This window comes from Lathamus discolor, chromosome 5 (genome assembly GCF_037157495.1).
Source record: "Lathamus discolor isolate bLatDis1 chromosome 5, bLatDis1.hap1, whole genome shotgun sequence".
Classification (NCBI taxonomy): domain Eukaryota; kingdom Metazoa; phylum Chordata; class Aves; order Psittaciformes; family Psittacidae; genus Lathamus; species Lathamus discolor.
The window spans coordinates 38953061-38969320 of NC_088888.1; the positions used below are offsets into that span (position 1 = coordinate 38953061).

At 36.2% G+C, this 16260-nt stretch overlaps 1 protein-coding gene across 2 annotated transcripts in view; it reads left to right on the plus strand.

The window, feature by feature from the left end:
* The window catches only part of PRKN (parkin RBR E3 ubiquitin protein ligase), a 730480-nt gene that overhangs the window by 234205 nt on the left and 480015 nt on the right, over positions 1-16260 (plus strand). Inside the window, exons 3-4 of one of the 2 annotated variants that reach the window (XM_065680443.1) lie at positions 5571-5667; positions 5752-5811. In XM_065680443.1, the coding sequence (XP_065536515.1) occupies positions 5571-5667; positions 5752-5811 (157 nt within the window). Of the gene's footprint in view, positions 1-5570; positions 5812-16260 lie in introns of both variants that reach the window. The other variant, XM_065680442.1, reaches the window with a different exon arrangement.

The following is a 16260-nucleotide window of genomic DNA, read 5'->3' on the forward strand; positions in this document are numbered from 1 at the left end:
CATGTACTCATTCTGTTATTTGCTGCAGTAGTCTGTCTTTGAAACTCTAATAGTAGTCCTTAAAATGATACTAGGGTTTACATTTAGAAAGCAATGAATACTTTTTCATAGAACGTTTTTTTGTATCTTTCCTTTTATTCTATTTCTTTGACGCAATCAATATTTAAACTATTACAAGTACTGAATAGGAAGAGATTATAAAAATCAGGGTAAAGTATTCTGCTAAGTGAAGGGGTTTTTGCCTATTCATCACATTTATTTGAATATCTGGTATTTTCAGTAATGCATCTATTTTTCTTTCTATTTCTAGATGTTGCTTAGCACCCACAATAGTCTGAATACTAGACAAGTACCTCAATGTATAACTCTGAAAATGTTGAAAAGGTGAACTGAAGTCAAATATTAGATGTATTCTACAGCATTATAAAATAGCAAATAGTTTCTGATTGCTGGACTTTAACTGCTAAGTGGTCTGTCTAGTTTAGGCCCAGTGGTGTGCTGTTTTTTTTTTTTTTTGCTTTACCCATGTGGAGCAATATTTAGGTCAATGCCACTCAGCAGCCAAAATTCACACGAATGGATGGTGGTATCAGATCAGGGTGCTGATTTGCTTCATAATTTTAACAGTGGATAATTTTCCCTTCAGATTTACCTGTGCCATGACCTGTAGAAGAGTCTCTGAGCCCAAAAGCTTATTTGGGTTTTCTTTCTGTATCAGCTGGTTAAAGAAAAGATGTTAAGTCTTCTTGCAAATATTGCTTCCCATTTCTTGGACCGTCATGACGTAACTGAATGTTAATACCGTGTCTGTATTTTTTTTTTTCTTTTAGGTAACCTCAACTTTCAATTTCATTGATGTTTCAGCTTTCCCTTCCTATATAATAAAGGATATTTTTCTGTTGCTGCTTTCTTCTGCTTGCTTTTTTGAGTCATTGGTCTTTGATCAGGGAATGAAAATTGTGTTGTTCTTCCAGTTGATTTTCTTTGATTTTCTTTCTGTGTCTGCTGCTTTTGAGACTTGATCTCTGTCCTTGGATTGTAAGAGAGTTACAGCAATAATAAAGTGAGGTTTGGTGTTTCTTCTGGGAACTCCTTATGCTGCTTTTTTTTTTTTTTTCTTCTTCTTCTTTTTAGAAGGTCACCTTTAATATTACTTTAGGCTATCCATGGAAAAAGACTTTTCCTGTTAACAAAAAGCTGCTCATGGAAAAAGACTTTTCCATGGATAGTGGGTGTGCCATCTGCACTTTTACATGGGTCCTATTGGTTTCAAGAGGTGTATGGTGTCATAGGTACTCTGGAGAGTTTTTTTATTATTTCATTAATTCTGCAGATTAATGAGACAAAAGTGTTCCACTTATTTTCCCATCTGATATTGAAATACAGCACAGTTAAGAAAAAACCTAACTGGGAAGCCAACATTTTCATTCTTGTTGACCATTCCTAGAAGTTTAAAATACCTTTTCTGGAGCATTTACTTTGTGTGAATCTCTTTCTGAGTGTCATCAGGCAGTCTCTTATCTGCTTAATCTAAATAAGCAGCAATTAGGCAAACTGTTATTGTTTCCACTCTATAGGCCCCAGGGATTCATGGGCAAAGATGTGATTCTCCAGATAATAGGAATGGTTAGAACTGGATCTTAGGTAGTGGAATGTGAAAAATTGCTTTTGAGATGATAGGTGATAGAAAAAAACACCAAAAAAATCCCAACTGGTGGTTAGCACGGAATGAAAATATTTCAAATTTCCTCTCAAGAGAAAATACCACAAGAAATTAGCTTTTTTACATTCAAATATATATCCTCAAATTCAAACTATTCTCTACTGTAGTGTTTCTTTAAATAAAATGTTTCAAAATAAAGTGCATTGCATATCAGAAAGTTTAATATGACTTCTCAAGTGGGATATATGTTTGTTAGATGGAGAACACTCAGTACTGACATATCAAAATAAGTTGTTAAGAAGATATGAAGCAGAAATTAGTCAGAACAAGAGGATTTCAGTTACTGAAATAGAGTCATCTTCTCCCTCTTCATCGTTTACCCCAGTCTTCCAAAGTGACCTTTCAGTTAGCCCACTGCTGTCAGAACCAAAGGATATTCATAGACTCATAGAATAGTTAGGGTTGGAAAGGGCCTTAAGATCATCTAGTTCCAGCCCCCCTGCCATGGGTGGGAATGCCCCACCCTAGACCATGACATGGTCACATCATGACTTGGTGACACCCAAGTCTTTGTCCAAACTGGCCTTGAACTCTGCCAGGGATATTGTGTTATTCATTCAGGATGTGCTGACTTAGCCTTGTGAAATTCAAGCTCAGAATTCAGAAAGAAAAAAAAAAAAAAAAAGGGGGAAAAAAAAAGAAATTAAAAGCCTTGAATGAAAAAAAGTTTTAATTTCATCTGCCATGAATTCATCGTTCTAAGCCAGCCAAAAACCCATTATCCGTAAAGACCCAGTCCCTAATACTGGGTTTCATCAATTCTGGATCTTCTCAGCTCCCTTTGGTCCAGTGCAAGGACATACTTCCTAATCTACACTATGTACACTTGCAGTATTTCCCTTTGGAATATGGATCACAGGAATTAATTTGGATCAACAGCTAAGACTGTAAAATATCTCTAGAATCATCAATAATAGATATTCTCAAATGAAATGTTTCCTGAGGCGTAAAACAAATACATGAAGAAATTGAAAGTGACTCTGACATAAACAATTGTATTTAGATTTGTGTTACAGTACTAACCTAAGGCAAAACCTAAACATTTAGAGAAATAGCTTGAATTCTACCACTTTTTTCTCAGAGAAAAAAGCTGCAGATCTAGCCCACCTACCATCTACAAAGTATAGTCTGCTATGAAACATTAATCACCACCCTAATTCCATATGAAATATATGCAGTGTGCATATCAAAGACGTTGTTTGGTTTTCCAAGCTGCTATCTTTAAAAAGTTATCCTGGGATCTTCTAATTAAGCTTTTCTGTGTCTATAATCTACATTATCATCACCAGTAGTGATGTTTAATGTTCTGAAGCTTGTTCCTGTTTTTGATAAAGAGATACAAGAAAGCAGAGATAAAACACATTCATCTGCTCTTTTAAAATAAAACTTTTGTTAAGTGAAATCCAGGAATGTTATTTCTATCATCATCTGGATGTATAATTGCCCGAAGTGCAAATTTCATATCTTCTTTTGAAATATGGGGTTCTTGACATGATTGTAGAGAGAATAGTAGGTAAGATGGGGATCTGTTTTGTCAGCCCTCCCTTTGTTCCTAAGCTAGCCACATACCCTTCAGCCTGCAAAAGGAATTGGAAAGGAACCTGTACATTTTAAGAATCGATCAATTTAAACCATGCATCTAACTGTGGACAACATTCAAGATCAGGCAAGAGTGGCTGAAAAAGGTTGTTTTTTTGTGAAGGCATTTTGTTTGATTTAAGCAACCCTTGCCATCCCTCTTATTCTCTGTTCCTCACCATCCCCTCAGTGTGGCTGTAGCACAGCATCAAGCTGCGAACTGTATCAGGGAACTGATGCAAAGGTTAAAAGGAAACAGAGAAACGTAGTAGATGGTGACAAAAAATGAAGGGCAAAAGAAGGGCTGCTTAAGCAAGCAAAACTGCCAGAAGAGTTGCTTATTAAAACATGGCTTGATAGACAGTCGATTAGGGGTTTCCAAGGTTGTGAGTTATTACATGTATACCTGTTTCCCTTTGTAATTCTAGCTGTACAGGGCAAATAACTTTTGAGTTCCTCATTTACTTAAGTTATTAATTTTATTATTAATATATTTTAGGTTATTACCTTCTTAATGGTACACAGTATTCTCAGTTGGAGAAGTTTTAGAGTGACAGCCATGTTTTGGATTTTGTATTAATGAAGGAAATTATTGAGCTATTTAAATGGATCTTGTTAAAATGTTATGGGCAACAAGCTTTACAGAAAAAATGAGACCTTTAATATAAACATAATATTTAAAAGTTAAAACCTAATGACTGCTTTGTCTGAATATTCAGAGTGCAGTGTCCTTGCACTGACAAATCTCTTCTGCCTGATTACTGCTTCACTAAGAAAAAAACTGTGTTACTAAAAATTCCATTTAAAAACCAAAGCCAGAACATATTTTTGTTTTTTTAAAACTGCAATACATAAGACAGAAAGGGTGGAGGGGGAAGAAAGAGAATGGAATGAAACCACTTTAAAATATGAGACCAGAGGAGAAGAAGTGATAAAAGAGAGTGAAAGGGATAATAATAAGAGTATAAACAGCACTAAAATATCTGTAAATTAATCTTTTTCAATTAAAAGTGCATATAGTAATTGCAAATACAAACTGAATGTTTTGAACATTGCATAGATGCTGAGACAAATGCTTCTGAATTCTCTTTCTGTTCCTCTCAAATGTAATTGACAGTCCTCCTTGACATTTCAGGGCAGATATGTCCAATGTAATGATGCTGCAAAGAGTTTTCTTGAAGGAAATTCAAACAACTTCATTGTGTGTAGGCTGATGTTTGCACGTGGCTCATTCATGACACTGGAGAACTAGGCATGGATCTGCAGGAGTTATCACCCCCAAAAGAACAGTTGTTGTTGCATGGTGCTGTGGAAGGATCAGTAATGAAAGTCTTGAAAGCCCTTTGTTAATTATAAACCATCCGAAGTCTCTGTAGTTTCTAGTTCTGAGCCAATATTTTGGTTTCCTAGTCTGTATTAGGAAAATGGTGAACAAAATGTTAATTCTATCTTGATTTATGATGGATAAACATTTCATAAGATACTTATTCAGCCTGCTTTTTTCTTAGACACAAGGTCTGGTAAGCCTGTCTAATGCTACTGATGCTAATTGAGAAAGGAAGTTATTTACGTATATGTGAGAACTCTTGGCGTAAAGTGGGTAGGAAAACTTCTGTTTTACCATCAAAGACTATAGCGGTCATGAGATCTTCCACAAACTTTTTTTAATTCTGAAATAAATAGTTAAATATCACCTTTGGAAAGAATGGGAAAACTCAACATAGTGAGTGTGCATCTAAAGCCAGATTCAGATCGAAAATTACATTAGGGACAGGAAATAAGTAAAAATCTTCATTGGTAGCATCATCTTCCCTGTTTCTGTTTACAAAGATGCATTTGAGTAGCTTGCTTATGAACTATCTGTGACTGTCAAATTTGACCCTAAACTGCTACAACAAAGAGTGTGTATCAGCATTATCCGTGTAAATGCCTGTTAAGTGTTGAATATTCTTAGCACTAGGTTTAGTAGCGCTCCCTCTGGAGTTTTTACTTTGTGCCAATAAACTAGACTTAGAGATGTTGGCTCTGGCCCACCATTTCCTTGTTAAATGCTTAGAATTTGTAAGTGTTGTGACCCTTTTGCCAATGCAAGTAATCTCAGTTCCAGCAATTTACACTTGTCACTTTGCTTTAAACTACATTACTGCACACTGACATTCTACACAAAATGGCTTGGGTACCATTTAACGCATACCAAACTGGAGATAGAGGGATTTTGTCCCTTATGTCTTAATTAATTATTTATTGAGATTTTGCTTTTGTGTTGCAGAACTGTGACCTGGCCCAGCAAAGTATTGTTCATATTGTTCAGAGTCCACAGAAGAACAGTCCAAACAAGGATGAGACAGGAGACAGCTGTGCTGGAGGTATTCTAAAAGCCTTGGAAAAAGAAACTGAAAGTCTAACTCGCATAGACCTCAGTACCAGCATCCTCCCATCACTCTCTGCAGGACTGGCTGTTATTCTGGATACTACAAAACCCAGCATTTCTCTTCCCTCTGAAAAATCAGGTAAATTTGTGATTTGGTACATTTCAATACATAGACCTGGATATTTTTCTGTTTCTTTTGTAAGTTCTAAACCACAGGGGAAAAAAGAAAAAAGAAAAGAAAAAAAAAAGAAAAAAGAAAAGAAAAGAAACCAACCAATCAACCAAAACAGCATAGGGTTTATTTTAGGTATTAAACAAAAAATACAATTTTATTAAGAGGGATAAGCACCTGATGTGTCTTCTAGCAAAATAATTTTACTTTGTGGATAAAGAGAGTGATAATATTTTTAATATTTTATACTATTATTTATAATATTTTTTATTTTAATATTTTTAGAAATTTTTAGAAGCTGGCAAAAACCCCAGACGTCTGTGGGAAGGCAAAACAATGTCTCTGTAAAATCTCTATTACAGAAGTTTCCTTAACTAGAATGTTGAGCATCTAATGCATTGCAGATTTGCTTATTTCTTAATATTTTGTGATGTTTTCATGCCCATACATTTTGTAAAAAACTATTTCTATACAATAGATTTATTATTTATAAAAACATACATGGCACAAATTATGATGATGATTCATACTACAGATCTTCATCCACCAAATTATTGCTGAGATTTATCTTCTTTTCATCATGAAAAATCATCTGAGACACAACTTAAGTTACTGCAAATGGGTTGTGCTGTAATATTTGAAATTGTTCATGAGAGAGAAGCTGAAGTCAGAAGGAAATTGAGAACTTTTTAGGTATTATGTGAATCTTCTCAGAGTAACTCCCTCCTCACACAGTCAAGCTAATCCTTAATAACAACTGTTTCTCCCAAGTAAAGAGGCCTCATTCTGGGCAATACCAGATTCTGTTGTGAATTATCGTAATAGTATATCAGATAAGTCTTTTTAGAAAGAACAGTACACAAATACCCTTTATGTACAATGCAGAAGTTAATACAAACATATAGGTTCAGAACACAGGGGACAATTTGCGAATATGACAGAGATAACTCTTGTGACTAAACTGACCACGGAAATCATCATGCTTAACAAAATGGCTACTAAAACCGTTAAAGTAACTCATGCAGAAAATATACAATTTGTGGGAGGGTCACAGAAGTATTCCACAACTGACTTGATCAACCTCTTACTGCCAACTAATGATGAATGAGTACAGTTTAAGAACAAATTAGTACCCAGCTTAATGATCCACATCTCCCAATCTGAATGAATAATGAGGTAAGGGGGGTACATGCTGATTTAAATCTAGAGATGTTAAACTAAAGGCAGAGTTTCAGGCTGAGCTTATTATTGAAACCAAGGAAGTGGTTTGACCTTTTTAATGCTACTCCTTGTTTATCTTTTCACTACTGCGCGGCTAGATTGAATGGGGCTTTGAACAACCTGGTCAAGTGGAAGGTGTCCCTGCACATGGCAGGGGGATTGGAACCAAATGATCTTTAAAGTCCCATCCAACCCAAACCATTCTATGGTTCTGTGATATGTACAGGGCTTTAATGGTTGCACTTGACTTTACAAAATAGTTTACATATGTGTAAGGCCTTTTAAAATTTGTCATGTGATATGTTTTTCCACAGACTACAAACTCTGTGAAGCCAAGTACACAGTGAGAGGTGTCTTCTATTGCAGCAAATATTTTCATGGCAGAGTGACAGCTTTGGAAAAAAAATGTATTGAGAATATATGTGCATGAGTGTTGTCCTTGATTAAGTTAAATGTATTTTTTTATCATAACAAAAAAAAAGAAGAGCCAATCTACTGACTGACAGTTCCACCTGGGATGATGTTGGTAACAAGTACTTTTTAAAGGCCTGTTATCTTTTTGTTGTCTCTTTTTGACTCACTATGAAAACTTGTCCTTGTGTCTGTTCATTCCCACCACTTTTGTTCAATATGGAGGATTTTGATGTTATTGAGGTTAGGGGCAGGTTAGTTTGTAGTCAGAGTTCACTGAGTTAAGGAGGAGTCTGGATTAAAAACAGTCCATCCAGAATAAAAGAAAAAGAATAAAAGAAAAAAAAAGATAAATCCAGAGATCAGTTTTCCAGTAAACTCTACTGTGTAATGTGGATTTTCTTTTGCACAGCTGAATATTAGTGGGAATGAGTGGCTGAAGGTTTTATATGCCACTACTGCTGCTTGAAATTATACTTGTCAAGCTATTGTCTTAGAAGGTGGATAGTTGTTGTGGTGATGAGTGTACAGTAGAAACCTATACAGTTGAAGCAAATATGATCTTTTTTTTCTGTGTGTGAGAGGCTGCAAACAATGAGTAGAGGACAAATTTGAACTTACAATTTAGAGTCAGAGTATTCATTCATTATTGTTTAGTCTAACATGTTACACAGCTATTCCATAACTGTAACAGTAAACATTTGATCTCTTTCTGAAGCCCAAGTTTTTCCTGTTTGTTACCAGAGGATGCTGCCCCTATGTTCCTGCCCTGCTTTTATTTTATTTGCCCTCCTTTGAATTCTGAGGAAAAATTGTTTGTGGCAACTTTTGCATCACGAAAGGTTCTCCCAGAAGCTTTTGCAGCATTTGACTGCAAAAGTAGTATTGTTGAAGTATTGACTTGAATGCTTGAAGGTTAAACTGTAGAATTTTACCAGACAATCCAGGAGACAAACAGCTTTTGACACTTGCATAACAAAATCTAGAATATCGTGCACCATTTTAATGTCTAAATTTCAAGAAAGCTGCTGAAACATTTTAGAAGGTGCAGGAGAAGAGTCACAAGAATTGTGCAAAAGTGCAGGTCATGATTGGCTTATGTATGTTGTAATCTTGTGACATTTATGGGAGTGGAGATCTTACAAACTGTTTCAGGATTTAAGCTTTAATTATCTAGAAGCTGAAAGCCAGCAAATATAAATATAGCACACAGAGATTTTAATTTGCCAGGAAATCAACCACTGACAAATGTTATCTGGGCTTATAAGAATTATCTGTATTTGGCCATATGAAAATAAATATAGGACATTTTTCTGAAACACATGTCCAGCAAAAAAGGTTGGACTATGACCTAGAAGTAGTGTAGACTATGCAAGGCAGGAAATCACACTAGAATCACATTGCTTCCCTCTTTAAATGTATTTATCAAATATCAATGTCAAGCAAACGTGTAACCTAAAAAAAAAACCATATGGTTTGACAGTAGTTTAATGGCATTTGTTTTTTGTAAGCTAATAATAATGTTGGTTTTTAGTGTATTTAATTCCCAGTTTAATCCATTATCAGATACTTTATTTTTTTATCTGAATTGATTAGATACGGTCATGATTACCTTAGGTCTTTTTCTTTACAGCTTTTAAAAAGCACTTTCTGATGAGTTTCCTAGAATATCCTGGTGTTCTTTAACTAGGCTTTTAAAAATGCTTGTGTACAAGTTGCCTCTGTCTTGTTACCTTTCCATGTTTTTCTTTTCTTAGAAGAAGAAATAAGGTACTGGTATATATTGACTTAGGTGTGCCAAGCTATAAATTCTAGCAAAAAGAGGGGTTGATTCTTTTCCACCTAGTTAGGAAATGCTCTACTGAAACTTAGTATATGTTAAAACCTCCTGTCCTTACAAATAGCATAACTATGAATTAGGGAAGGTAAAATTGTCATTACCAAAACCTCAGTGTTTAAAAGCATAAAGTGATAAGCTAGTTCCCAGTCTAATATATGAAAGACATAGGCAAAAACTTTTAGAAGGAAAAGCCACAATTTAGGGTTTGGGTACTCAAAACTGTTCGTGCTTCCAAGAGAAGCTCTGATGAATTAAAAAATTCAGCAAATCAATTTAATTGGGCATATTGCAGACACTGTGCGAACACTTTTTGAAAAGTGTCCTGTGGACTGTGTGTTAAAATTCCTGTGCTCTGTAATAGATATTGCATTTGATTATGATTCTTTCAATGAAAAAGCCTAAAAGGATGAGACGTTTTGTGTCAGGTGTGTTTGAAGTAAATGAGTAGTCTAAACTCTTGAAGTATTTTAAAATTATTTCAGTTTTACTTAAAATGTCAAATTAATTACAGATCGGGCAATGGTACAGTTTGCATCTCTACCTCCCCATTTTTATGTAGTGTTAGGCTCAGTATCCCTACCGAGTACTAAGCTGAGTAGAACTGCAGCTTTTTTTCATCACCTTTTTGAGACTGCCATCGAAATGTGAATACTGATTGATCAAAAATGTCCTGCAGCACTGCAAGAACATCTCTGCTGATACTCTGAGACATGAAGCTCTGTAAGTGTTCAGCAACTGCACCAGACATATCTAAGACAACAATGAAGTTATTTTTCTCATCACCTAATTTTCCTTTACTACATCACAAAATGAAATATCTAAGAATTTACTATTCCCTTAGAAAAGATTCTTAAAATTTCTCTGCTATCATTTAAGTGCATTTTTACATGGGAAATGAATCAGTAAAAGGCTTTGTTTCCCTTGGCATCTGTACAAATAATTTGTGGATTAATTCCCCTGTGACAGAAGTGCATGAGGGAGCACTGCACACTATCCAGGGATTTCAAGGCTTTTTCAGAATGTGGGTCATTTTTTAATTCTCCAGACATAAGGGAAAAGATCCCTTAGAACCAGCTCTCCTTCCCTGAAAATGTTTCTTTCCTGAAGAATCAGTCAGTGATGCTGCAAGTAAGTTGCTTATGAGTTTGAGAGACAGCTACAATTTTGTTCCTGTTTAGCTGTGGTATCTTCATCTTGGATTGACCAAATGTTGATTAGATTGGGTGTTGGGCTTGATGATCCCTTCCAACTTGAATATTCTATGATTCTATTCTGTAAATTAATTAATTAAATGCACTTTAGGTCCACAATATTTTAAATCAGTAGTCTAAGGGGGAGAGAGGGGAGAGGGGAATCAGTATTCTGTGCAATTTGCATTTAGTATTTAGGACATTTTCCCAGAGTTATCAACATTTTGTTCTAAAACCAAATAATCAGAGTACTTGCATTAACCTTTCTTAAATGTCTTGAATTAGTACATGATTTAATGGTGGTTGCATGGTTCTTATGGTAGTTCTTTTTTGACAGACATTTATCTGAGTACGATTCAGATTGCTGTACAAGGAAAAATGATAAATATCTTAATATGGAACCAATGTATTGTTTGAGTAGACACACGTTCAAGTGTCAAGCTAGGTTACTATGGTATTTTCAGATTTCGTGCACTGACAGTTTACTTTTCTATTAGGATTAAACCACCTTTAATTTAAATGAAAATGCATTGTGTAGCACGCTGTGATTTGGTCTACATCTGATTCAGATTTTTTATAATGCATTATTTTGCAACCTTTTAAATATGAAATTCAATATCAATTTGAGAATCAGTCTGCATCCAGAAAAGGGAAGGTACTAATTTAGCTTTTTTAGAAAAGCAGAATAAAGTAACAACTCAGCAGTAATATACTAGTTCTGATTTTGGCAAATACTTTCTAGGAAGCATGGCTGCATTTGTCTTCATTACTCGCTGTGTAAATTTGCTGCATGTAAAATTCTGTTTTAAACTTTAAAACAAAATTTCTTCAAAAACTTCTGAAACAAAATAAACCCCCTGCAGTAACAGCTTTCTGTGCAAATGGTTAGCTCCTGCGCATTACTAATCATTTTCACTATGCATTGATTACATGCATACGCAAAACTGTTAGACAAAACTGTTAGAGCTTTTAACCTAAATTTGCTGTGAGTGTGCAATACCACAGAGCTGTTGCCATGTTGGTTGCGCTGATGCATTGTGGTGACACAAGTTGTGTTGATGAGGCCTTAGAGCTCTTTGACAAGAGAAACTGGTACAGAACCAGACTTGTCCTTTTTCTTCTTCATTTTCCCTTTTCTTGCTTGATATTTTCTTACTACCTGCCCCATCCCAAAAGAGGATCACCATGTCCAATGGTTAACCTAGCATTTCCAGTCCACCAGTAAACCCTAACTGCCACATCTATATGTCTTTAAATACCTTCAGGGAGGTATTAAAATACCACTTCTCTTGGCAGCCTGTTCATATCAGTATATGTTAAATTATCCCTCTGGATTAGTTGCCTTAGTTTCATAGGTTATGTATGTTTAGAAGTAACGGAAGGCATGTCAGCAATGCTTCCCATTAGAAGTAATTCATAGTATGACAGTATATCTGAAGCAATGCTCTATTTTTCAATGCACTCCAAAAAAAAGAGATTTTCTGGATACAGGTCATATTTCAGACACAAAAAAGCTATTATACAAGATAAAACCAATTGTCCATCTAAGTCCAGTTCTCTTCCTCTTTTAATACTTACCTGGTTTGTATCCAGTATTTCAAAAGAAACACCCTTATTATATAATGTTATATTTAGAGAAGGAGTATTCATTTTTGCAAGTAATCACCTCTGTCTCATTATCCTTCATGTCTGCTGTATGGGCAGGTTGAAAAGAATGATAATGGCATTCTCTGATCTGACCTTCATTGAGATAGCACTTCCTAAACAATCTCCAGTGTCAATTCAAGGGTTAATTGGAAATCAGGGGGAGAATTTTTAGCCCAGCAATTAACTATTGCTAATTCTGTCTCTTTTTTTTTTTTTCTTTCTTTTTTTTTTAGATAATTAAGCTAAGAAAAATACTCTGGTTATTCTGCTTCCGGTAGGGTTATGAAAATTTGTCATTACAAAGTCCTTGGAAGTTTGCTTTTATGTATATTGTATCTTCTGTTAGGGTTATTAACCCTTGACAACTCACTGCTGCAATACTTCCAAGTTCTATATATAAAAATTGATATCCCCTCTTCACCTTCCAGCAACAGCAAAAAGTGATTTTATAGGACATTAGCATAATGGAACAACAGTAAAATGATAAATTGAGCCCATTTCAGAAAACAGAACACACACTTGGTAATTTATTGCAGTCAGTGCCATGCTGAAGACCTCATTTGTATCATATGCTTTTAACACTGATGAGAATGGTGCCATTTCAACACACCTTCCTGTCTGTGAAATTCATTTGAGAGGAGAAATGTTCTTTTCTAATAAAGCCAAAAGCACTTCTGGGAATGCTCATCTTTACATGACATTATTGTATCTCATGAACGTTTCTAATTACTTCATTGTTTTTAAAGGTGCTTTTCATGTTAATTGAAGTCAGGAACATTTGCTAGCTCCTCTGTATCAAGGAGTGGGGTGGGAACACTCTTGTGTCCTTGGAATATATTTTGATTGTTTATGGGTGACAGCATGGATGGATTTTCTTCTGCAAATGCATTGCTCGCGTCCTTATGACACCAGCTGAAGGTGGCATTTGTAGGTGGAAAATGTTCTGTGTTGGTTAAACAAAACTATATATGCTGTGTTTTGCAAAATAATTGTTGGTATGAATTAATTACTGATGCCACTTAGAAAAAAAAAGGAAAGTACCACTTAGGAAAGATCTCATAGGTGTGAAAGCACAACAATAGAGGTATATGGTGATTCTTTTTTAACAGCAAGAGTCCAGTCATGAGGCACAAGTAAGAAGAAAGCTTGTTTAACGTTCATAAAAAAAAACAGTAGTTGTTGCTACTATGCAGCTTAGTGCTTGCACTGTATGGTTTCTGTTATGGGCTGTTAGCACTTAAAATGACATGAGACGTATTCTCTCAAGTCACATGCTTGAGATTCATTAATCTCATTGGGAGTTCTGTGCACACAGCAAGGACATTGGGAGAACAGATCTATTAGAAAAGCTTGATCTACAGAAAGTAATTACATGGAACAGATAGTTCAATAAATTCAGTTCACACTAGAAAATAAAACATAGTCATACAAAACATATCCTGCTCTCTCTTTATAAAGACAAGTAGCTTCAATGGGACTAAACTTTAACTTCTATGGGAAAAAAAAAAAGTTTGTTGCATTTGGCACGGGAAGACAAATTTTGTGTTTTGTTTTTTTTTTTTTTTGTTTGCTTGCTTTTTTGTTAGTTTGTTGGAGGTTTTGTTGTTGTTGTTTCCCTATCATGGTTGTGATAGGGAAATGGAGAGTTAATTTAATTCAAAAGATCTAATTCATATACACAGAAAACCAGAATTGAAGGGAGTGCATGCTCATCCATTGCTGTGCCAAAAGTCTTTAGAATTTTGCAATCAGCTTTGTTTCGGTGAAGGTTGCACATTTTCACTGCTACCTGGGTAACTGTTAGAGGCGCCAAGGTAGTGCCCTTTATGTCCATTCAGGTTTCTCTTCAGAGACTGCCAGCAAGGGTTGCATTTGTTTTGCTCATCCTTTGTGCCTCAGTTGTTTTTTTGTTGTCCTTTTGTTTCCTTTTTTTCTTTTAGAGAATAATATTGGAACCAAGATTCTGTATCAGCTTTAGAAGGATTTAAAAAATCCCTCAGTGTAGGGTTTATTTCCCCTGCTCTGAGGTACACTGAACCTTATGCTTAAAACTCACTCTTCCTTACATGTTCTTCATGAGACAACACTGCCTACATTATGCCCAGCAACTAAGATTTGATCCGGTTGGAACAAAATGAAGATCCATGCTGTGCAAACAACCGTTGTCCTTTCTAATTATTAAATATTTGCTACAAGGTTCTGGAATGTTGATACTCTGTGGATCTATTGGCACTGGGCAGAAAGCTGAACTTTGGTAGGATTACAGCATTTGTGATCAAAATGAAAGGAAACTAAATGAAGAAATCTCTTCCTTGATCTGCTTTTCATTTATGAGACAGAATGGTACAGTGGCCTGCAAGTGAAACTGTCTGGAATATTTCTGAGCTGGATTATACGTGCTGTGGCACCATTTTTTGTACAGCTACTATGTCAGAATTATAGTTTCCTTAGTGAGGCATCCTGGGTCTGGAAGTCCCTATTTAATGGTTAACCTTAAGATTCAAAACTAGCATTTTTGCATTCTAGTTAAAAACAAAACAAAACAGGAATCTTTTTATTCACCAGTACACGTGAAAATGTATCTTATCTGTACTGTTGGCATCTATGTTAGTATTCCGTCTTAGGTTTTTGACCTTAAGAACGTGTCAGATTTTGATTTGGTAGTTACATCCAACTGCTGCTGTAACTGGTATCTGCAGATGAATGTTTCAGATTTAGTATTGTCAGTCTATCTACCTGAAATAATTTCTGCATTTCTGAAGTAGAATATCTGTAACTTACTTTCCACTTAAAATGCAAGCCCATCTTGTAATTTTTTTTCTTTAATATGTATATACATTATTATTTTTTAACTACCCTTCTATCCAGCAAAACAAAGATTGAAAAATCAAAGGTGGCAGCTGCATTCTGGAGCAAAGTGTCCCAGAGGACTCTGAAAGCCAACACATCTGCTGAGCACCAACACTTCTCTTTCTAAGCTACTGTGATGCCTACTGGTGCCACAGTCAGTTCTGTGGGTCTTGGTAATTACCTGTCAAAAGACAGAGACAGAGAAAAAGAAATATATGGGAATGGGGACTTGATGTGGAGGGGAGGGGGAACACCAGGATATCATGCTCCTTGTTGAGCCTGTTCACCATGTACTGTTCAGTTTCAGGGGACACTGCAGAACTTGTCAAGGATTTAGAATCATAGAATCATAGAATAGTTAGGGTTGGAAAGGACCTCAAGATCATCTAGTTCCAACCCCCCTGCCATGGGCAGGTACACCTCACACTAAACCATCCCACCCAAGGCTTCGTCCAACCTGGCCTTGAACACTGCCAGGGGTGGAGCATTCACAACCTCCTTGGGCAACCCATTCCAGTGTCTCACCACCCTAACAGGAAAGAATTTCCTCCTTATATCCAGTCTAAACTTCCCCTGTTTAAGTTTTAACCCATTACCCCTTGTCCTGTCATTACAGTCCCTGATGAAGAGTCCCTCCCCAGCATCCCTATAGGCCCCCTTCAGATACTGGAAGGCTGCTATGAGGTCTCCACGCAGCCTTCTCTTCTCCAGGCTGAACAGCCCCAACTTTCTCAGCCTGTCTTCATACAGGAGGTGCTCCAGTCCCCTGACCATCCTCGTGGCCCTCCTCTAGACTTGTTCCAACAGTTCCATGTCCTTTTTATGTTGAGGACATCAGAACATTGGTGTCCTGGTTTCAGGTGCTGGCTGACATTATTTTATTGCGTATTTGCTGTGAAGATGTAACAAAGCTGTAATAACGGTCAAAAGTTCACTTGAGCAACCAAAGTACCTGGAGCTCCCATCCCTCTTTTTGTTCACCACAATTTTCTCCTTAGCTTTGTCACACAAGAAATACTCATACATATGTATCCTGGGTTCAGCAGTAGCAGCCATTTTTCTTCTTAGCAGCTGGTGCAGTGCTGTGTTTTTGACTGTCAGCCTGGGAACAGCGCTGATAGCACCGATGTTTTTAGTTGCTGCTCAGTAATGTTTACTCTGACCAAGGACTTTCTGAGTCTCATGCTCTGCCAGGGAGGAGGGGAGGCCGGGAGGAAGCAGAGACAGGACATCTGACGCAAACTAGCCAAAGAGGTA